Raw genomic sequence first — 17,820 nt, forward strand, 5'->3', positions numbered from 1 at the left:
GATCACTTCCCTGCTCCTGCTGGCCACACTGTTCCTGATACAAACCAGGATGCTCTTGGCCTTCTTGGCCACCTGGGCACACTGCTGGCTCATATTCAGCTGGCTGTTGACCAACACCCCCAGACCCCCTTCTGACAAGCAGCTTTCCAGCCACTCATCCCCAAGCCTGTAGCATTGCATGGTACTGCCATGACCCAAGCACAGGACCTTGTTAAACCTCATACAACTGGCCACAACCCATCGATCCAGCCTGCCCAGGTCCCTCTGCAGAGCCTTCCTACCCTCAAGCAGATCAACACTCCCACCCAGCTTGGTGTCATCTGCAAACTTGCTGAGGGTGCACTCAATCCCCAACACTGAGCCCTGGGAAGTACCACTTGTGACCGGACTCCAACTGGACTTAACTCCATTCACCACCACCCTTTGGGCCCGGCCATCCAGCCAGATTTTTTACGCAGCAGAGTACACCTGTCCAGACCATGGGCAGCTGAGTGGCGCCAGGAGTTTTACCCTGGGAAAGCACTCGGTTGGGCTGTTGCCATTGCTCCGTCTGCAGAAACACTCCTTTGGCCTCTGCTCTTTCCTGTAGAGTGTGAGGGGCCCAGCCGCTCGCTAGCAGTGATGCTGGGCTACCCGAGGCACAGAAGTCAGCGTGGGGCTCTGGCTCCACGCTGAAGCTGGTGTTGGGGATACCTGCCTCCCAGGCAGTGGGAGCCCAGCCCACCAGCAACCGACAAGGCTCACATCGTGGTCACCAGGAGCAAAAGTGCCCCAGTCACTCCAGCAAACAGGACACGGGCTCCTGCACAGTCACCAACTGTCAGCTCAGCTTCTTGCCAGGCTGTCCTTCACAAAACACTTGGAGCACATTAGGCACGGCAGAGATACCTCAACTGAAATACCAGCCTGGAAGACCAGGCGGGTGCTCAGTATGGTGTGCTGCCTTGGCTGAGGGGGGCAAAGCCTTCAGCATGCTGGGGGGAGACCACACAGGGCTGGCCCCATGCAGCTGAAGGAGAGCCTCAAGGCTGACTGAATTCCCCTGAAGGAAACCCCAGGAGCAACGAATCGCACTGGACCGACCCAGCGAATGTACAAAGCGACTGGCATTTTCTCTAGGAATTGACAGGAAAGCTACTGGGACTGTGGCTGTGCTGTTAAATTGGAAATGTAGCGCCAGAGACTACTCGCTGGCACTGGGGACAGCTGATCCAGAACACTCTACGTCTGTGCCATGGAGCTCCCTTGGTCTCTGCAGCATCATGGCCACAGGCAAAATATTTCTGTGGCCACCTGCTACCCCGTGAATCAACATGGGGTAGCCAAAGGGCCCCAAGAAGCCGAAGAGTGTCTGGTGAAGGAGGGTGTCTACAGCAATTCTTGTAGGTACAGTGAGTGCAAAGGTTTTTGTCCAGCACATTTTTTAAGAGCGACACTCATCCCACATAATGCAGAGCTGCATGTTGGCCCTTGGGCATGGAGGAGGGCTTGGCTTTTTCCTTGCCACACTCCGAGCACCCCAGTCGGGTGTTGATTTGGAGCCTGCTCGCCTTTCGGAGACAGCATAGCACATACTTAATATTCTATTCACGCCTCTCTGCAGCTTTATGAATCTCAGTTTCTGGCTTTGATCCGGTCCCTGCAACATTAATTAATTTCAGGCCCTCTTGCTCCCTCTTTTTTTCAATATGCTATTTCTAATTATTTCTTATTTCCTCAGGCTACCTATTTCATTTTGGACAATTTTTCCCCAAGAGCAGATTACTTGGCTGTTGTAACAATGTCTGATTGCGTTCGGGTCATCAGCTAATTGCATGGATGTGACACAGGGATCCAGCACACCTCTCTAGCACACACTCTACTGGAGTCTGTCCCTAGTGCTCAAAAATGACCGCCTCTCCAAACTGTGCACGGAACTGCGGGAGGAACTGCAGGAGGAAGTCTCCCTCTGTCTTCCTGTCTTTCACACAGAGATGGTTGGCTCGTGGTAGGACGGAGTTTTTAAGCCAAAGCAGTGGGAAGGATTTTGGGTCCGGTGCAGTGAAGCGCACAGGGAGCTGGCATACACGAGCCACTTGTCACCGCTTGTGTGCCTGCTCTTCTAGTTGTGTGCCGCTTTCTGCCTGATGCCCCAACTCTCTCTTCATTTCACTACTTCACTGACTTCCTGAAGGTTTTGGATTAGCCTGGTAGTATTACAAGCTGAAAATAATCCTGCCATAAGTAGCAAACATTGACTTGCTGCAAGAGATGCCGCTGCTGTAGGAACTACTGCATATACCCCATTTTCATGCCATTTCTGCCTTTTATTCTTCATCTTATTTATTCTTATCTCTGCCTTTTATTTCTTCCTCCTTTAGACACACACGGAGCTCTGCAACATTTAACCACTCTAAGAATCCTTGCCAGACTTGCTGGCAACATATTCAAGATATTTAATTTCTACTTCCTTTCCCTGTCATACCTTCGTACTTTTTATTATCTCTTTTTGGGGAAAAAAAGTCCCGTGGCATCAATGAGCAAGATTAATGGCTCTCTGAGTACCAGAAAGGGCTCAGTCTGGAGAAAAAGCTGACTAATGAGGAATATGACAGAGGTTTTCTAAAGTTACGGATGATGTGGAGAAAGTTAGTAGAGCTTGAGTCTTCACAGTTTCCTCCAATGTAAAAGGTTGATGGGTATCAAATGAAACTAGTGGGATCAAAATTCAGAATGAGCAAAAGCAGGTGGCACATCCCTGCCTGGGTACTGGACCGCTGCGACTCCTTGCCAAAGGATGTCCAGATGCAAAAAGCTTACCTGGGTTCAAGGGCACCCTGGACAGCCTCCTGGAGCAGAAGTCATCGCAGAACTGCTTACACCCACAGGGTGGGATTCAGTTGCCTTTAATGCCATCCTCTGAGCTGCCCCGGGATTACCCACCACACCCCAGCATAGCTCACCTGAAGCACCGATGGCCTCCTACACCCCCATGCAGATAGATGTCTTGGACCTCAGACGCCTGACGTGTTACTACTGACTACGTGTGGGGAGCTGCATTGACCTCAGGATCTTCTGAAGCACCTTGAGATACGATACCATGAAACAGCACTGTGTGCCTGTGATTAGGAGCTGGGAGCATAGAGGTTGAAGTATCATCACGAATGTTTGTTGTGGTCTTCTCCCCTGGACACGTGCCTGCAGACGCTGTTTGAGGCAGGACACTTGGGGGCATCTGCTAGGGGAGCGCCAAGGCATACCCTACCCTCCACTGCCCCTTGCAGCCCACCTTTCCCAAAGAGACACCTCCTTCAGAATAGCTGGGTGCCGAGTGGGAAGCTGGCCTCAAACACCTACTGGGTTCCGGGAGGAGGGGGAGTAGTACCTGTAACTCTGATGTGCCAAAACAGGAGGTTGAGGAGAGGATTTCTCATTTCAAATATTTTGTTTCAACTGGGAGAAGACAGGGGAGTAGAAAACGTGGTTTTGTATACCCAAACACAGTTTAGGTAAAAGCCTGGTGATGTTTCTGCAGCGAGGACCCAAGGAGTAGTGGCCAACAGGCGCTTCTGCCATTTCCTCTGTTGGGTAGACCTGGGGCATCCCAGGAAATGTATCTACACCTGCACCAGACACTTCTCACTGGGGGTGAGAGGATCAGGAGAAGGTGACTTACGGCCTCTTCAGTTGTCCCGCCCTCACAGTCAATGGATGCTCCTGCCATTTCCTACAGAAGGAGCCAAGCTTTAGCTCCCAGGAGTTTGTCTATTTGGTTTCATTGCAATATTTTCATCTTTTGATACAAAATTCAAGACACATTTTGCGGTTTGTTCCTGACTGGAAAAAAAACCAACAAGGAACCTGAAACTTATCCTGCGTGACCACGTGTGGAGGGGGTAGGATAGGATCCCAGGATGATGCAGGCAGGAAGGGCCCCCAGCGAGGCTCTGATCCAACCCCCTGCCGCCCCAAGCAGGGCCAGCTCTGGGAGCAGGCCAGGCTGCTCAGGGCTTTCTTCACACAGTTCCTGACCCGCCCCCCGCCCAAGGACGGAGCCTGCACAAGCTCTAGGGGCAACCTTCTTCTCCTTTCGGGCACACCAAGGCGTGTTCCCCCGAGGCTGTGTGCGGTCCGGCATCACCTGTAACAAGGAAGCCACAGAAGCAGTGGCTTCATTTTGAAGGTCACGTGGAAAAGACTTCATTGGTTACAGCTATCCCCCAACTCATCATCATCATCATCATCCCTCCTCTTCTTATTAAATTAATTGGGAACACAGAATTGAAAGGAGAAAGCCAACTCGATACCACAGCATTAGCATATTCCCAGCTGTACCTAATGGACAAAAAAAATCCCCGCTGCCCAGGCAGTCCCTGTGACTTTTCTGGTGGCTTTGTTACTCTGCCACAAGAAAGGCTTCCTCACTACCGCTAATTACTTCTTTACAATAACGAAAAGGAAACACCGTCCAGACTAGTGGCTAAACAGCCTTCTGCAGGCCTTTCACGGGTACCAGAGGCTTGCGGCACGACCTTGTGTGTACTCATCCCCCTGCCTTCATTTGTCAAGCTTAAAACAGGAACAATTTACCCAGGCCCTAAGGCTGCTATAAGATTTCATTATTGCAAAAAGCTACTCAAGCTCATGCCCACGGACGACGCAGAGGTACTATGTATTATTAACAGGATGTGGCCGAAGGAAAAGAGAAACAGAGGAAGCGATTTTTCAAAGGCTTTCTTTCCCCTCATCCCCACCCCGAATAAGGCAGGGCCGCAGCAAGCATCCAAAGTGCTGGAATGGATTCATTCAGCAATACTGACACGCTGACAAGTCTCCAGTCAACAGGCACGACAGCTCTTGTAATGGAAAGGATTAAGGAAGGAAAGCCTGGCCTTCAACAGAAGTACCTCAGCAACTGCGGGGAATGAAATTAAAAAGAAAGGCAAGCAAGTTGCAGAGAGGCCGAAGACACGGGGAGGGGGAACACGGGCTGCGGGGAGAGGCAGCACTGTCTGCTGTCTCCACCATTATCTGGCCACATTTAAAACAGCTGCACACAGGGAGCAGGGTCACATTCTTGACACGTTGTTTGGAGAGACAATAGCCTCAGAAACAAAACATTTCCTCTGTTGTCCTGAAGCTGGTGCAAGCAAAGCAGGTCTGCTAGAGAAGGCAAAAAAAACCCCAGCTGATGGCTAAAATCAGAGTTGAGAAAAGCGTTTCCCGTACCTCAGCGCTACAGGACGCCTGTGCTCTCCCCGTGAGACTGCTGCTGCTTCTACTGCGGGCAAGACCAAGAGGCTGTGCCAGGTTCTTGTCGGGGCTCTGGCAGTAACACCTTGTTTTCCAATAAACCGGTTCCCTAATGTCCACCAGCCCACCTTTCAGGGACAATCTGCCAGGATCCATGCACGTAGCCAAACTGCCTGTACCCCAGTACTTCTAGTTCCCCTGAAGAAAAGTCTTGGGGGTCAGGGTCTCACCCACAGGCCAGGGAAGCTCCAGGCTGCACAGAACACCAACCCATGGTACACTCCTTAGATTTGGACTAAAACTCAGCATCCCAAAGGGAAGGGGTTTGGCCAAACAACCAGCCACGCCAAGACCAGTGAGCTCTTCCAACATAATTGGAATTCTTCTGGAATTTGCTACTTTCCCCCCACCCCCTCTTTTTAGAATAGGCACTTAAGATTCCTGGTGACCAGCACAGAAAAAGAAACAGGTGTGACTGGTTATGGACGTAATAAGGAAAACGGCAACTCTTGCTTCCACAACATATGAGCTGAGCCTTACCTGATGGCTCTTCCCTAAGCTACAGCAACCGGTAGGTGAGAATACAAGAACCACTCGGTAGCATTACACTTTCCACCTACCACACCTTCCATGTAAGGCTCGATACGTGATAAATGAGCTACGTAACATGAATTTTTAATGCAAGGCATGATGTTATTGAAGTAGGACAGGCTCTTTAAGCAGCTTCAGATATGATCTGAAAGCTGAAGTTGGTTGCGGGAAACATTGCAGTAGATCGGAAAAACAACGGTGGGGGAGACCAAGGTGTGAACACATCAAAAGAAAGGTGGCATTAAAACCAGAAGTTCATACTTGTTCACATTTGTTCTGTGCTGAGCACACAAGCGAGCATTGGCACGCTTTGCGCTCATGTTTCAGTAGAGGTTGAAGCAGTTTCACAGATTTGGGGAACAGCGTTGCTAGTTACAGACTTGGAACGTGCCGTTTTAAAGGTAGTGGTCCCACTAAAGGAAAACCTAATTTTGTGCCAAGGTGCATGTCAAATAGGCACACTGTGGGCAAATACTTGCATCTAGCATTTGATCTGCCTGTCTGTCTTGTTTTCCATCCTCTAACAGGGAAGGCTCCAGGCTTAGACCTTCCATTGGGGAAATGAATAAATAAAAATGAGGTTTCAGTAGGAGAGGAGGGAGGCCAACAAGCTTGCCCCAGCCTTTCACGTGGGACAGGCTGAAGCTCAGCACGTGCTGGCCAAAGGACTCATTACTTACCCCAGAGCTCAGACCCCACCAAAAAGCAGAGCCAAGACAGGCTGAACCCGTTCCAAGGCGATATCCAGACACAACACAGGGCACGCACTGCTAAGGGTGGGAACCTTACTGTTAAGGAGACTCCCTACAGGTTATTAAAGCCAGGAGAGCGATCCCAACAGCTTCATTCATGGTGGGGCTTCCTTCCTTGCTTGCCTCTGCCGAGAGAGGCACCTCATTTACAACGTTCCATTCATAGAACTAAAAACATAAAAATAGACCTTCTTTCAGCTTATAAAAGAAATATATAAGAACCTTTGACATAGACATGTCATGACATTATGTACAAGAACAACGGTACCTTCCCGGTACCAGCCTTCCAGTATTTCAGCGCTGACTGTATTCCGCTGGGTACAGCATAGGACAGCTAAAACCTCCGCTTCGCTAATACGCTGGGACACAACTGACGGGTAGATGATATAAAACAATGATGTGATAATACAAAGGGTATAGAAACCTTTCTAAAGCTTTTACGAAAAGAAATCAGAAGATAGCAAAAAGTTAATAGAGAAAGCTTTCATAAGATCAAGTATAGTGCACCAGAAACCAGAAAGGGGAGGGACGGCAAGGGGAGAACGCTAAGCTGGGACACAAAGACAGTGATGGATTTTTTGGGGGAATAGTTTTTGTTATGTTTTAAAATATAGTCAGAGTGGACTTTATAAAATATAATCCTAAAGCTATTATAAAATTTCAGGTTTTCAAAGTACCTAATAATGTGTCAAACACCAATAGGTACCAACAAAAAAAAAAAAAAAAAGAAAATTTCATAGAGTCTTGCTTGTTTCCTATAGGTGAAACTGAAATGGAAAAAAGCTAAATAAATCTTAAAAAAAAAAAAAAAGTGCTATTTTGTGTTTCGTATTTGGAAGTCTACTTAAAAACGACAAGATTTTAGTCACATTTTACCCTGTTTTAGATGTTTAAATAAAAGATTTAAAATGTTAAAGAGGTTTGCTTGTGTAGAACTTGTTCATACTCTATTGCGGTGGAAAAGCTTTTATAAAGGAATTAAAATACACTAGTTTCACCCACAGTAGGAGAGTGGATGAGGTCAGTTTTTTGGCCACGAGTTCCCTGTCCCCTAAGCCCAAACTCTGCCAGAGAGAGCAGGCCAAACGGATCTGTGATGTTGCTACGCTGGCTCCAGCGAGGTTCCACCACGGATCAGTTTGGTCCGCTACAATTCAGTCACGTCATTTTATTTTATTCTTTTTATTATCTAACTAAACTCCAGTCTCAAACATATAGAAGAATCCTTTTCCTGAAGAAAGTTATACCTAAATAAGAGTTTCCAGTTCATATTTTAATATAAAACCACCATTCCTAACCCTCTGCAAAAAGCTAGCCTCGTATCCTAGACGTGGAGCTACGCTAACGCTGTAAAACTCTTATCCCTTTGTGCCCCTGCATCTCAGGTAAAATACAAAAAAATATTTCTTCAAGTGTTAAATTTGGATCTCTTTTAAGAGAGTTTGGCATCTTTATAGTATTATGTAAAACTAGAGCTTCCAACATTGACATTAAATTAGACCAGCCACAGACCAAGAGGACTTAACACAACATAAATCCCAAACCTTTCCTCACGCATTCCTAAAATACATATATATTCTCTTACATTTAAAGAGGGAAAAGTAACAAGAATACTGCAACTGTACACATTAAAAAGGCAGTTTCCTCATTAAGGAGATGAGCCTACAACTGAAGTTTTACGGCTATAAAACCCTCTGTTGTGCTATTGTTTAAGCTAGTTCGCTGCACGTAGGTTAAGACATCCAGAGTAATTTGTTTTCCAGTGATGATATTCTCCCCATACTTAATTTCAGCCCCTGATTATTTTAGAATAAATAAAAGAGTGTGAAAGCCCTTGGTAACGTAAGACAGGACCTTAAGCTTAATTCCATTCCAGGTTTTGAGCGTTTTACAGTTGCCTAAAGTGTGGCCGCATGGCTTCGGACCAATTCAGCTGCCGAAATGGTGTGTGCAAGTGTGCAATCTATCGGGATCAGCTCTCCGCGGTGGGCGGGGGCGGGAGGGAGGGATGGAGGGTCGGGACGGGGGGACCTACGCATCCAGGTGGGGAAGGGGACCGGTTTAGAGCTCCGTGTTCAGTTTCCTGCTGGGGACAAAGTCTTCACGCCTAACCCAGATGACCTCCTCACCGTGGCCCTCCACGTCGCCGTTGATGCCGGACAAGGCCGCCTGCTTCTTCAGCTGGGTCATCCTGGAGGCGTGCGTGTCCATGGCCGGGCGCAGGCGGTCTCCCCGGCAGGGGCTGCGGCCCCGCCGCTCTCGAAGCTCTCGGTCGGCCATGGCCCCTCTCATGGCCTCGCAGTACTCATCGTCATCGCTGAGGATGTCCGTTTCCTTGATGTCCTCCTGCTCCTCATACTGAGCAAGGTCAAACTGTTCCTCTACCCAGCGGTCAGTGTCCCCACTGTGCGTGGGCTGCTGGGGCTCTTTCTCAGGGCTGCTCGTGTAGACGGCATCTGAGTCAATGGTAAACCTGTTTCGGGCCAGCCGCCGCCTCCTCCTCCCAAGAGACTTGCTTGGGGCTGACACTGCACACACACAAAGATAAAACCCCACAGGCTTTTTACACACGGTACAACTCTCTTTAAAAAGTTAGTCTTCCAGGGGCCCTTTATTTAACACCGCCAGGCACAAAGCAGGCAGACTCCCACGAATGACCTAGTCATTCGGCATCCTCCCCGCAGGCAAGTCACACTTCACTCAGCTCCTCAGCACAGGTCTAGCTCCAGCTGAAAAAGGAGTTTCTGCTACTCAGATCCACAGTTGGGATAATGGCCCACAATTACTGTTCCTCCTAAGCGGTAGGCAGGCAGCCAGCCAGCACAAAGTGCATCTGTTCAGCTCAGCTTCTCACAGGCGGTGCCCTGCTGTCAGCACACCGTGATAAACCAGCTAGCCTTAAGCCTCGGTACGGGAAATGGCTTTGTCTGGGGTCAGAGCAACACTATAGGCTTCCAAGTAGCTACCTCAGTGCTGAAGATGCTGCAATTGTTGCGTTATTTATGGAGAAGTAAGTTCCCTGGTCTAGGATCTGCTACTCCCTTCCCCGCTCCCTCCCTACTGGAGTGGGGGGAGGAGAGGAAGAAAACCCCCAAACCAGAAATACTTTCAGAAGTTCCTTACTCATTATCAGCTGGTCTACTAGCTTTTGCAACTGGCCCAATTAGCAAATTCACATCTGTGTTGGAACATCTTCACGAGAGGCTTGGGAGGCAAAGCAGGGGACGAATCCTGCAGCCGAGGGACCTGCAGGCATTCCAGCACTTATGTGCACACACACGTAGTTCCGTCGTAAGCAGGTGAACTCTGAGGTTACAGTTTGTCCCCCTCCACTAACCAGCACCTTAGCACTTCCAGTATGTATTTATTAAACTCTAGCAGCTTGGGGGAGAGGATTACATTTTAATATCCCTGAGCCTCAAAACATGCATGAAGTACAACAGCTCTGCAGTTGCAATTTTTAGATGTAGTGAGAGGTCTGGACTCTAAGAGGAGATTTTAATCTCTGCCGAATTCATCATGCAAATGCACCAATGAGCCAAACAGAAAGAATGTTCGGCATCTACAGCAGATTAGCCCCCCAGGCTGATTGAAGAAGCGCTGTGGTAGACCAGCTGCACTTTGGCCCTACTTTGACTCTTCCTTACGATTTAAGTGTCTCTGAGGCAGATGGCTTAGCAACACCCCAAGTGAGAAGTCATGCTGCGAATGTTATTGGTCTGGCCTGCCCATTAGAGAAGAGGAACATAAAGCCTGGTTGTCTACGTTGCTGGATCTAATGAGCAGAAAAAAAAACAATAAATAACAGACCAGAACAAAACACGCAGCGGTGCCGTGTACTTTTCAGTTGGAAGCAAATGTTTCTTCCCTCCATCATCTAGTGTTCTGAAAATGAAAACCTACTTTTCCCTGGAATTTGCTCATTGCTTTTGCCTGAAGTCAACTGAAAAGGAAAATCCACTGTTTAGGACAGGCCATTACAAAATAGTAGTATCAAGTGCATGCCTCTCAAAATGTGAGAAGTAGAAGCACATGCCCTTTAGCAACAGAGCTGAAAAGGCTAAAATGGAGGACATACGAAGCTATCTCTTCAAACCAAGCCACTCACTTGGGGGACCTGATTTTTCTTGTGCATTTTAGTTTAAAAGTGCTAGGGTTAGCTCAAAATTCTGTACATCCTTTTAAGAAATATGCAGCAGGCTTCTGCTTCGTTCAGCTGAAACCCATTTCCAGATTAAAGTGCACAGCCAATTGGTACTGACAGGAATCCCATTTCTTCCTTCCATGCCAGAAGGATGGTTCTGAAGCTGAACCTTGAGTGCAAAGCAAGGTAAATAGAGGCAATTTAAGGCTCTCAGGGAGGTGAAGCATGGAAAACCAGCGGTTTTTACATATACAGGAGAGAATGCTAATCCTAATATACAAGTGACAGACACCACCACATGTCCTACAACGGTGCTGGGGTTACTGGGATCTTGAAAGTCTGTAGCCCTACAGTACCTGCCCTGTTCATGGCTGGCCTTGCACCTTTTAGAGCACACAATCTTTTTCCACCAAAAGGAACATATTGCTGGGATGAGGGCAAACTTTCGGTTTTAAGAAGCTGCCTTCTGTGTTTATCCCGCAGAATCGAGTGCACTGCCTTCAGAAAGTCCTTCCTGTGTTCTGGTGAACTGAAAAATAGGCGAGAATACAAAAGGCAGCGTTATCTCTTGGGAACTGCTAAAAGCTCACTGTAAATGAGAAATAATGACCAGTTCTGTAATTTAAAACAGTGCGAACCGACTGGCACGCGCTTCCCCCAGAGAAGACTCAATTTAATACAGTATTTTCAAAGCAAGGCTAAATCTATAGTCATTGCAATGGACATCCAGGGAAACAAATACGCTGTTCATTAACAAAACATTTAGCCATTCACCCCTCTTGAGGCTTCTTTTTCCTCCAATACCAACTTCACTTTGTCCGATACACATCAAGCTGACCTGTGGCAGCTAATTAAATCTCGGTTTGTCTCCTGTAAACACACACCAAGCAGAAGTCCTGCAATTCTCTACTACCTAGTAGTAGGAATTGGCTTGGTATCAGCTCTGTTGGACCCTGGTGAACTTGTGTACCAAGTTGTAAAATCTGAACTCTAAAGCACATCAGGGCAACCACCACAAGGAAGATGGACAAGGTTTACTTAAGGGAAAGGGCAATGCCCTAAGAGCAGAGGTTGGAATTTAGTGGCATGAAAGATACCAGCTCAACACGAGTCATTAGCAGCTACCTAGCATGAAGATCCAATGCTGCAGTTTAGCTGGATGTAAATTTGTGAAAGAAAAATTGTAGTAAGGATATTCCCATAAAGGTGCAAGGCTGATCAAATATATGCCTTTATTTTAATACGCTTTACAAAATTCTGCCTGCCAGAAGTAAGGTTTTAACACCCTCTCCCCACTTCCCCTGCTGGCTGTTCCCAGATTGCCTTAAAGGAAAGACATAAAGCAAGCTGGGATCCAGAGATGCAGCTGCCATTGAAAATACAGAAATGCACTTACCTACAGCAAAGGTGAAACGTTCTTTCTGGCCTGCCTTCAGACTCAGATTTAACATGGACAATCTCACATACAGAATTGGTCTCTGCATCTAAAGTGAAAAGCAAGTAGAACTTCATTTAACAGTTTCTCATATTTAACCTCAATTAGAGTATTTGTTCCATAATCCTGAAGAAATGGTTTAAAATAATCCAGGACAACAGATTATACACTGCAAATAATATTAACTCATGGCTGAAAGGCATCAGTGGGCAAGTGACTAATGAAACAACAGACTCTTACAAACTTGCCAAAATCTAGTAGTATCTTATACACACTCACTCAGTCCCATAAAAATACAAAAAAAACCCCAAACCCAAAACATAACCCAAAAAAAAACCCCCAACCAACCCAACCCAGCTTTTCAGGTATTCCACAGAGTACTGTCACATTTTACAGCTACCTCCTATGGTCTTACCACTTTCACTTGTGCTTTAGAAAGGGAGCAAATTGTTTAAAATTTTGAAATTCTTAATACTATAAGCTTCACACGAAGCTGTCAACCACAAGAACAAAAATTTACTAGCTCTGTTGTCTCGTGGCTGCAAGATTGCCTTCTAGCCTCCAGAAGAGGAACAGAGTGAACCAGAGTCAGCAACAACTTTGCTCTGTTTTTCCAGAACCCTTCCTGGCTTCAGAGAAGTACTGACAAGCTGGAGATGCACAACTGGAACTTCTGTCCCTTCATCCCTCTCCAGGGCTATTATGGGTGTTGAGGTTGTGAGTTCCTTTTTCAGGCCCCAGAAACTGCATGTACACATGTACTAAGGACAAACATTGGTCAGTGAACGCCCCCAGACCAAAGATTAAGAATCCTGCCAAATTCATGCAGCAGGAACATTACCTGCACTTGCCAACGCTCGAACCTGCAGCGCTTCTAAAGGTATCATGTGGCGAAAGCGGAACGGATCCCAATCTTCATAAATTGAAGCTCTATGTGATCCTCCCTGGAAGAATTTCAACATACTGTTAGGAAATGAGACACCTTGGGATAGCCAGACACAAAAGTCTCCCATGCTTTGCACTGAGAACATCCAGCTAGGGACTTGTTGCAGTTCTTATTTTCTCACTACGTCTTAGTAACTGGCATCACCAAAGTGCCTTTCTATGAAGAAAATCTAGCCAACAGCAATCATTAGGGCAATCAACTCTTCCCAATTCCTTCTGAAGTCATTTGAGACCAATGCTGCATTCTCTCCTCCAAGTGCACATACACTCACAGACATGCATTAGTTTTGCTTTAGTCACTCTGAAGTTATCTTGTGGCCAGTTGACTTTAACCATACAAGCATTTCAAATCACACCTCATTTTATGTCATTCGTGGGAATGAAAAAGTTTTCTGTAATGCTATAAACTGTGTTTCCTGTTGTAGTGAGGCATGTGTTTACTGTCAAGCTTAGCTTTAACTTTTAATCCCAAACTGCAGTAGGATCCCAATACATACTGTAGGCACACCTAATTTAGCTGAGAGCAGCCAGCACTTACTCAGTGGCATGCAACAGCCAGAACAGAAACAAGGGCACTGTGTTTCATTAAGAAAGTAGACAGACATCAGCTCTCATATTTGATTCATATACACTGACCAAAGAGTCACACACAAGAGACGTTCAAGGTGATACCTTGTTTCATGGAAGTGCACACCACAGCATGGAATGGATGTGGCAGGTAACACGAATGAATAGCCCAGCAGAGAGCAAAGGATAAACTAAGTGGATGCTTACAGACTGCTGCACCTGGGCTGAACAGCAGGCCACTCAGCATTACCCAAAACCTCAGTTGTGCAGCAGACAACAGGGATCACATTTGCAAAAGCACAGTTTAGCACCACAGCTTTATGGAAAGCAAATCTTGATCGCAGCACCACAAATGCACACAGCATCACTGAAACAGTCCATGCAACTTACGAGTTTCTTCTTCTGTTTGGAACCATCCTTGTATACAAGGACCACAGCAGTTTTGAACACTAGAGGAGAAAGGCAGAAACAAAAGCCACCTAGTCAGTAAGGTTAGGAATGGGTCTCCTCTATGCCCAAGCACACAGACCTTGCAACTCCTCAGACAGCCCTCACCTGAATCAGGGAGGGAAGGCAGGAGTAAACCCACCAGCCCTCTTGCATATTCTTCCCAAAAAACCCAACCTCAACAGCTTTTACCACACAAAACCAGGTTGATTCAAAGTCACTTGAAACTTAGTGTTTAAGTAAGCAGTTATTAGAACAACAACAGTGCTATATAAAAATTTAGAAAACATTAATCCCCCTGGCTAAGTTCACCTCAGACAAACGAGCAGTATCCAGCCAGCCAGCCAGCAGATGAGACTGCGCTTGGACAGAATTTAAACCCCTCCCTGGTGGGACAATGGTCTCTCCTGAATTAAAAAGCGAGCACCACTGGCCAGCAGAGCTGTAATCCAATTCCTCTTTTGCCACATAACATCCACATGGAGCTGGAATTTGTCTTTCAAGATGCTAGATTTCCCTGTGATCTCTTTCTTCAGGCCTCAAGTGCACCCTTTGTTTTCACACTGAATTGCATGGACACTTAATTTTGGACATTTTATGAAACCAATGTAAAGATTTTTGGAGTAATGAAGAGTTGCTGCACGTTCCTAGCAGCTTTCATGAGGCCCCTCAGCTTCAGGGTATGACCAGGTGCTTTCCCAACTTACAGGAAAGCAGTCAATTTTATACGCTCTCCCAGAGCAAAGCTGAAAAAGCCTTCATTTGTTATCTGTTTGGTATAAAACAAAAACAAAAGTAAAAATCACTGGCTTCCTAACCAGTATCACTTTCTGGAAACAACAAGGAAAAACCCTGTTGTGTGTAAAGAAATTTAAGAACAAATAAAGAAGAACTTAGCACACTCCGCATTACTTGATACAATTCTGAAAGTAAGGGACATGTGATTTAGCCAATATAAGCGACCATGTAGCTTTCCAAGGGACCATACTTCAACGCAGTGGAAACACCTTGAGTTCTCTGCCAACAGCAGTTTCAATTTCTAGTTTGGCCACCCAAGATATGACTACTTGGAGAGAGACAGACCACTCCAAAGCAACTCACTGGGAGTCCTGGCTTAGCTTTTAAGCACTTTTTAAAGCTTAGATATACAAGTTCTTTCTGGCAAAAGGCACGGAGAAAAAAGGCAAAGCCTCTGAAAGCCCCCAACCTATTCTACAGGATGTGAAGTAGAGTTACTTGGCATCAATCAGACTAATGAGCTGTATCTTTTTAGAGACAAATACCTTTCTATATAGCTCTCAATTCACAGCCTTGGATATGGGTTTAAGAAACGCTTGCACTATTCCAGCAGTCATCTCCAAATTCTTCACCAGTTTTAGATCAACACAGAACAGAATTTGACCATTGCAGCAAAGAAACAAATATGGTTTTAAGTTCCAGCCAACCTCGCAGAAGGCAATGCTGAACTACCTTCAACAAATACCTATCTGCTGAGGCACAGTTGACAGTCTTTTAGGCATCCGAAATAAAATTGCTAGGATACAAACCAAATGCTGCCAGCTCGGGTTCCTTCTTCCATTTCCCCAGTGAAGCAGGAGGATTTAGCCATATCACTGTATTATGCAAGAGCAAGTCCCCCATCGAAAGGTCTGCAACCTGCCAGCACAAGGACATGCACAAAGACACAATGTGTAATCGGTTCAAGAAAGCTTACTTGAGTTTTCAGTTCAAGAAGACTTGTTTGTTTAGTAACAAACTTCAAACAAAAAACACCCCACAAGCAAACTTTTGGAGTATTTCATCAGATGACCACAAGTGTGTGTAAATAGACTGTGACAGTTAGCAAGATGCATGTAAATCCTTAATTGGTGAGCATAAATTAGGAGAAGTCAAACTCAGAGCCTGGTTCTCATAATTTGGCAGGAAGTCAGGGCAAAAACCAGATGTTTCCTTGAATTTTTTTCTCCTTTGTCTATCTTTCCCCCTACCAGTTTCTTTCTATTTTGGCTGAACATTTAAGCATAGCCCCCATCACACACACACTGTTTGGGGTAAAGTTTAGAAGCTGCATCATGTGAAGCTGCATTCCTCCTCACAGTTGCTATGGCTCTTGATTTCACCCAAAGGCTCACATTGCTGGAAACAGACTAATACAGGAGTTCGTAACGACTGTTGGAAGATGCCTACTAATTCTGCAGCAACCAGATCTTTCACTTTCACTTATAGTCTCCCAGAGTGACAAATCAAGGGCCATCCCCAACCTAGGGGACAAGTTATCCCATTCCTCCACTCTCTTCTCAGTGAAGTCCAATTTTTGCCAAAGGACGCCACGGATACCATCAGCACCTGAGGTTTCCCTTATAACAAGGGCAACACTAAGATACATGTTGACTGTCTCTTCTCGCAGGTTAACACCAAACCACAATTGCTCTCCCAACAGGTGTCCTGACAGGCTCTCTCCACTGCTGCTTGCCAGCGCCAACCCTTGTCTTTGCCCTCTACCCACCATCTGATCCTCCCTCCCTGCTGTATCCATCTCTCACACTCAAAGCTTCCTCAACACTATTCAATCCCAGACCTCCTTTGCCTTGTAGCTCAGCACCTCTTATGTTTGTTCTTCATCCTGGCTGTTGGCAAAACCCTGTTACTGCATACGGTCGTGTTTCTCTCCAGCCTTCACCCACATCACGCCTCCCATCTGCCCTTTAGTGTGTCTCCCTTTTCCTTGAGTCCCCCTCGACCTTACTCTGTTCCCCCTGTGCTGCTCACCACTCTCCTTTACTATGCCACTGGACTGCAGACCTACGGTTTATCAGTAAATGGAGAGTCCAGGTCTCAGTCTGAAACTTCAAGATACCTTCCACAGGTTTCTGAGGTGGCCAGCCAGGACTGAGCCACGCTGGATCTTCACATGTTTGCATATGCACCATAGGAGACGTCGAGACCAAAGCCCAAGGCACTCTCACATATCAAGCCCACTAACATGCTTTCTAGAAGAGAAACAGCAGTTTCTCACACACTGCACCTCACATTTTGATCTCTTTCAAGTGATTAAAGAACTAAGTACACACTTGCCAGATTTATCAGTCCACTCAAACTGGTGGGGCCAGATTATATACGTGGAACGAGGAGAGCTGAGACACAGACAACAAAACTGCAGGCTGGGATGCAATTTTGACCCAAGCACAATGCTGAAGGTAAATTAGCCCACTACTTCTTTACATTGGTCCCACTCACTGAACCATACATGGAAAAGCAGTTTTTTAGTTGGATTGGGATTCATCTGTCTGCACCAGGATCCACTTCAACGACACAGCATGAAAGGTAAATATTTGATACAATTTAACATTCGCATTACAGGCACCAAAATAACACCCTTTTTCTTTTAACTTTGATCGTTACCTCTTTTTTCTCCCCTGTTTGTTCTGCTATGAGTTGGTCAAACACCGCCCCATATTCTTCGTGGATTTTCTGCATTTCATTAATGTGGCTGGCAACTTTGTTCATTGTTTTTATGGCCACTAGAAGAAAGACAGAGAGACAGGGAAAAAGATAAAAGGTATTTTTAAGCCTCTGAGAGGAAGGGGGAGGAGGAGGGTTCCGTATCAGAGGTTAAACAGGGAAGAGCAACGTAGGTTAGCTCCTTACCATCAAGGTGATAATGTTCTTCACTGTCTGCGTCAGTCAGAGCAAAGAGTTCCTTCAGC

The 17,820-nt window shown here is 46.3% G+C and overlaps 1 protein-coding gene across 13 annotated transcripts in view; it reads right to left on the reverse strand.

Moving 5' to 3' along the window:
- Positions 1-7,364: 7,364 nt before the first annotated feature.
- Positions 7,365-17,820, reverse strand: part of TIAM1 (TIAM Rac1 associated GEF 1) — a 119,388-nt gene continuing 108,932 nt past the window's right edge. For 12 of the 13 annotated variants that reach the window (XM_035896481.1, XM_035896479.1, XM_035896482.1 and 9 more), the window contains 8 exons: positions 17,762-17,820; positions 17,516-17,634; positions 15,661-15,769; positions 14,057-14,115; positions 12,996-13,098; positions 12,116-12,203; positions 11,076-11,248; positions 7,365-9,103 (listed from right to left, as the gene is read on the reverse strand). The exon at positions 17,762-17,820 is cut by the window's right edge and continues 1 nt beyond it. In XM_035896481.1, coding sequence (XP_035752374.1) covers positions 8,637-9,103; positions 11,076-11,248; positions 12,116-12,203; positions 12,996-13,098; positions 14,057-14,115; positions 15,661-15,769; positions 17,516-17,634; positions 17,762-17,820 — 1,177 coding nt within the window. In that variant the 3' untranslated portion in view covers positions 7,365-8,636. Of the gene's footprint in view, positions 11,249-12,115; positions 12,204-12,995; positions 13,099-14,056; positions 14,116-15,660; positions 15,770-17,515; positions 17,635-17,761 lie in introns of all 13 variants that reach the window. The other variant, XM_035896483.1, reaches the window with a different exon arrangement.

The sequence above is a fragment of the Egretta garzetta genome, unplaced genomic scaffold (genome assembly GCF_000687185.1).
Source record: "Egretta garzetta isolate BGI_Z169 unplaced genomic scaffold, ASM68718v1 scaffold45, whole genome shotgun sequence".
In the NCBI taxonomy this organism is placed as follows: Eukaryota; Metazoa; Chordata; class Aves; order Pelecaniformes; family Ardeidae; genus Egretta; species Egretta garzetta.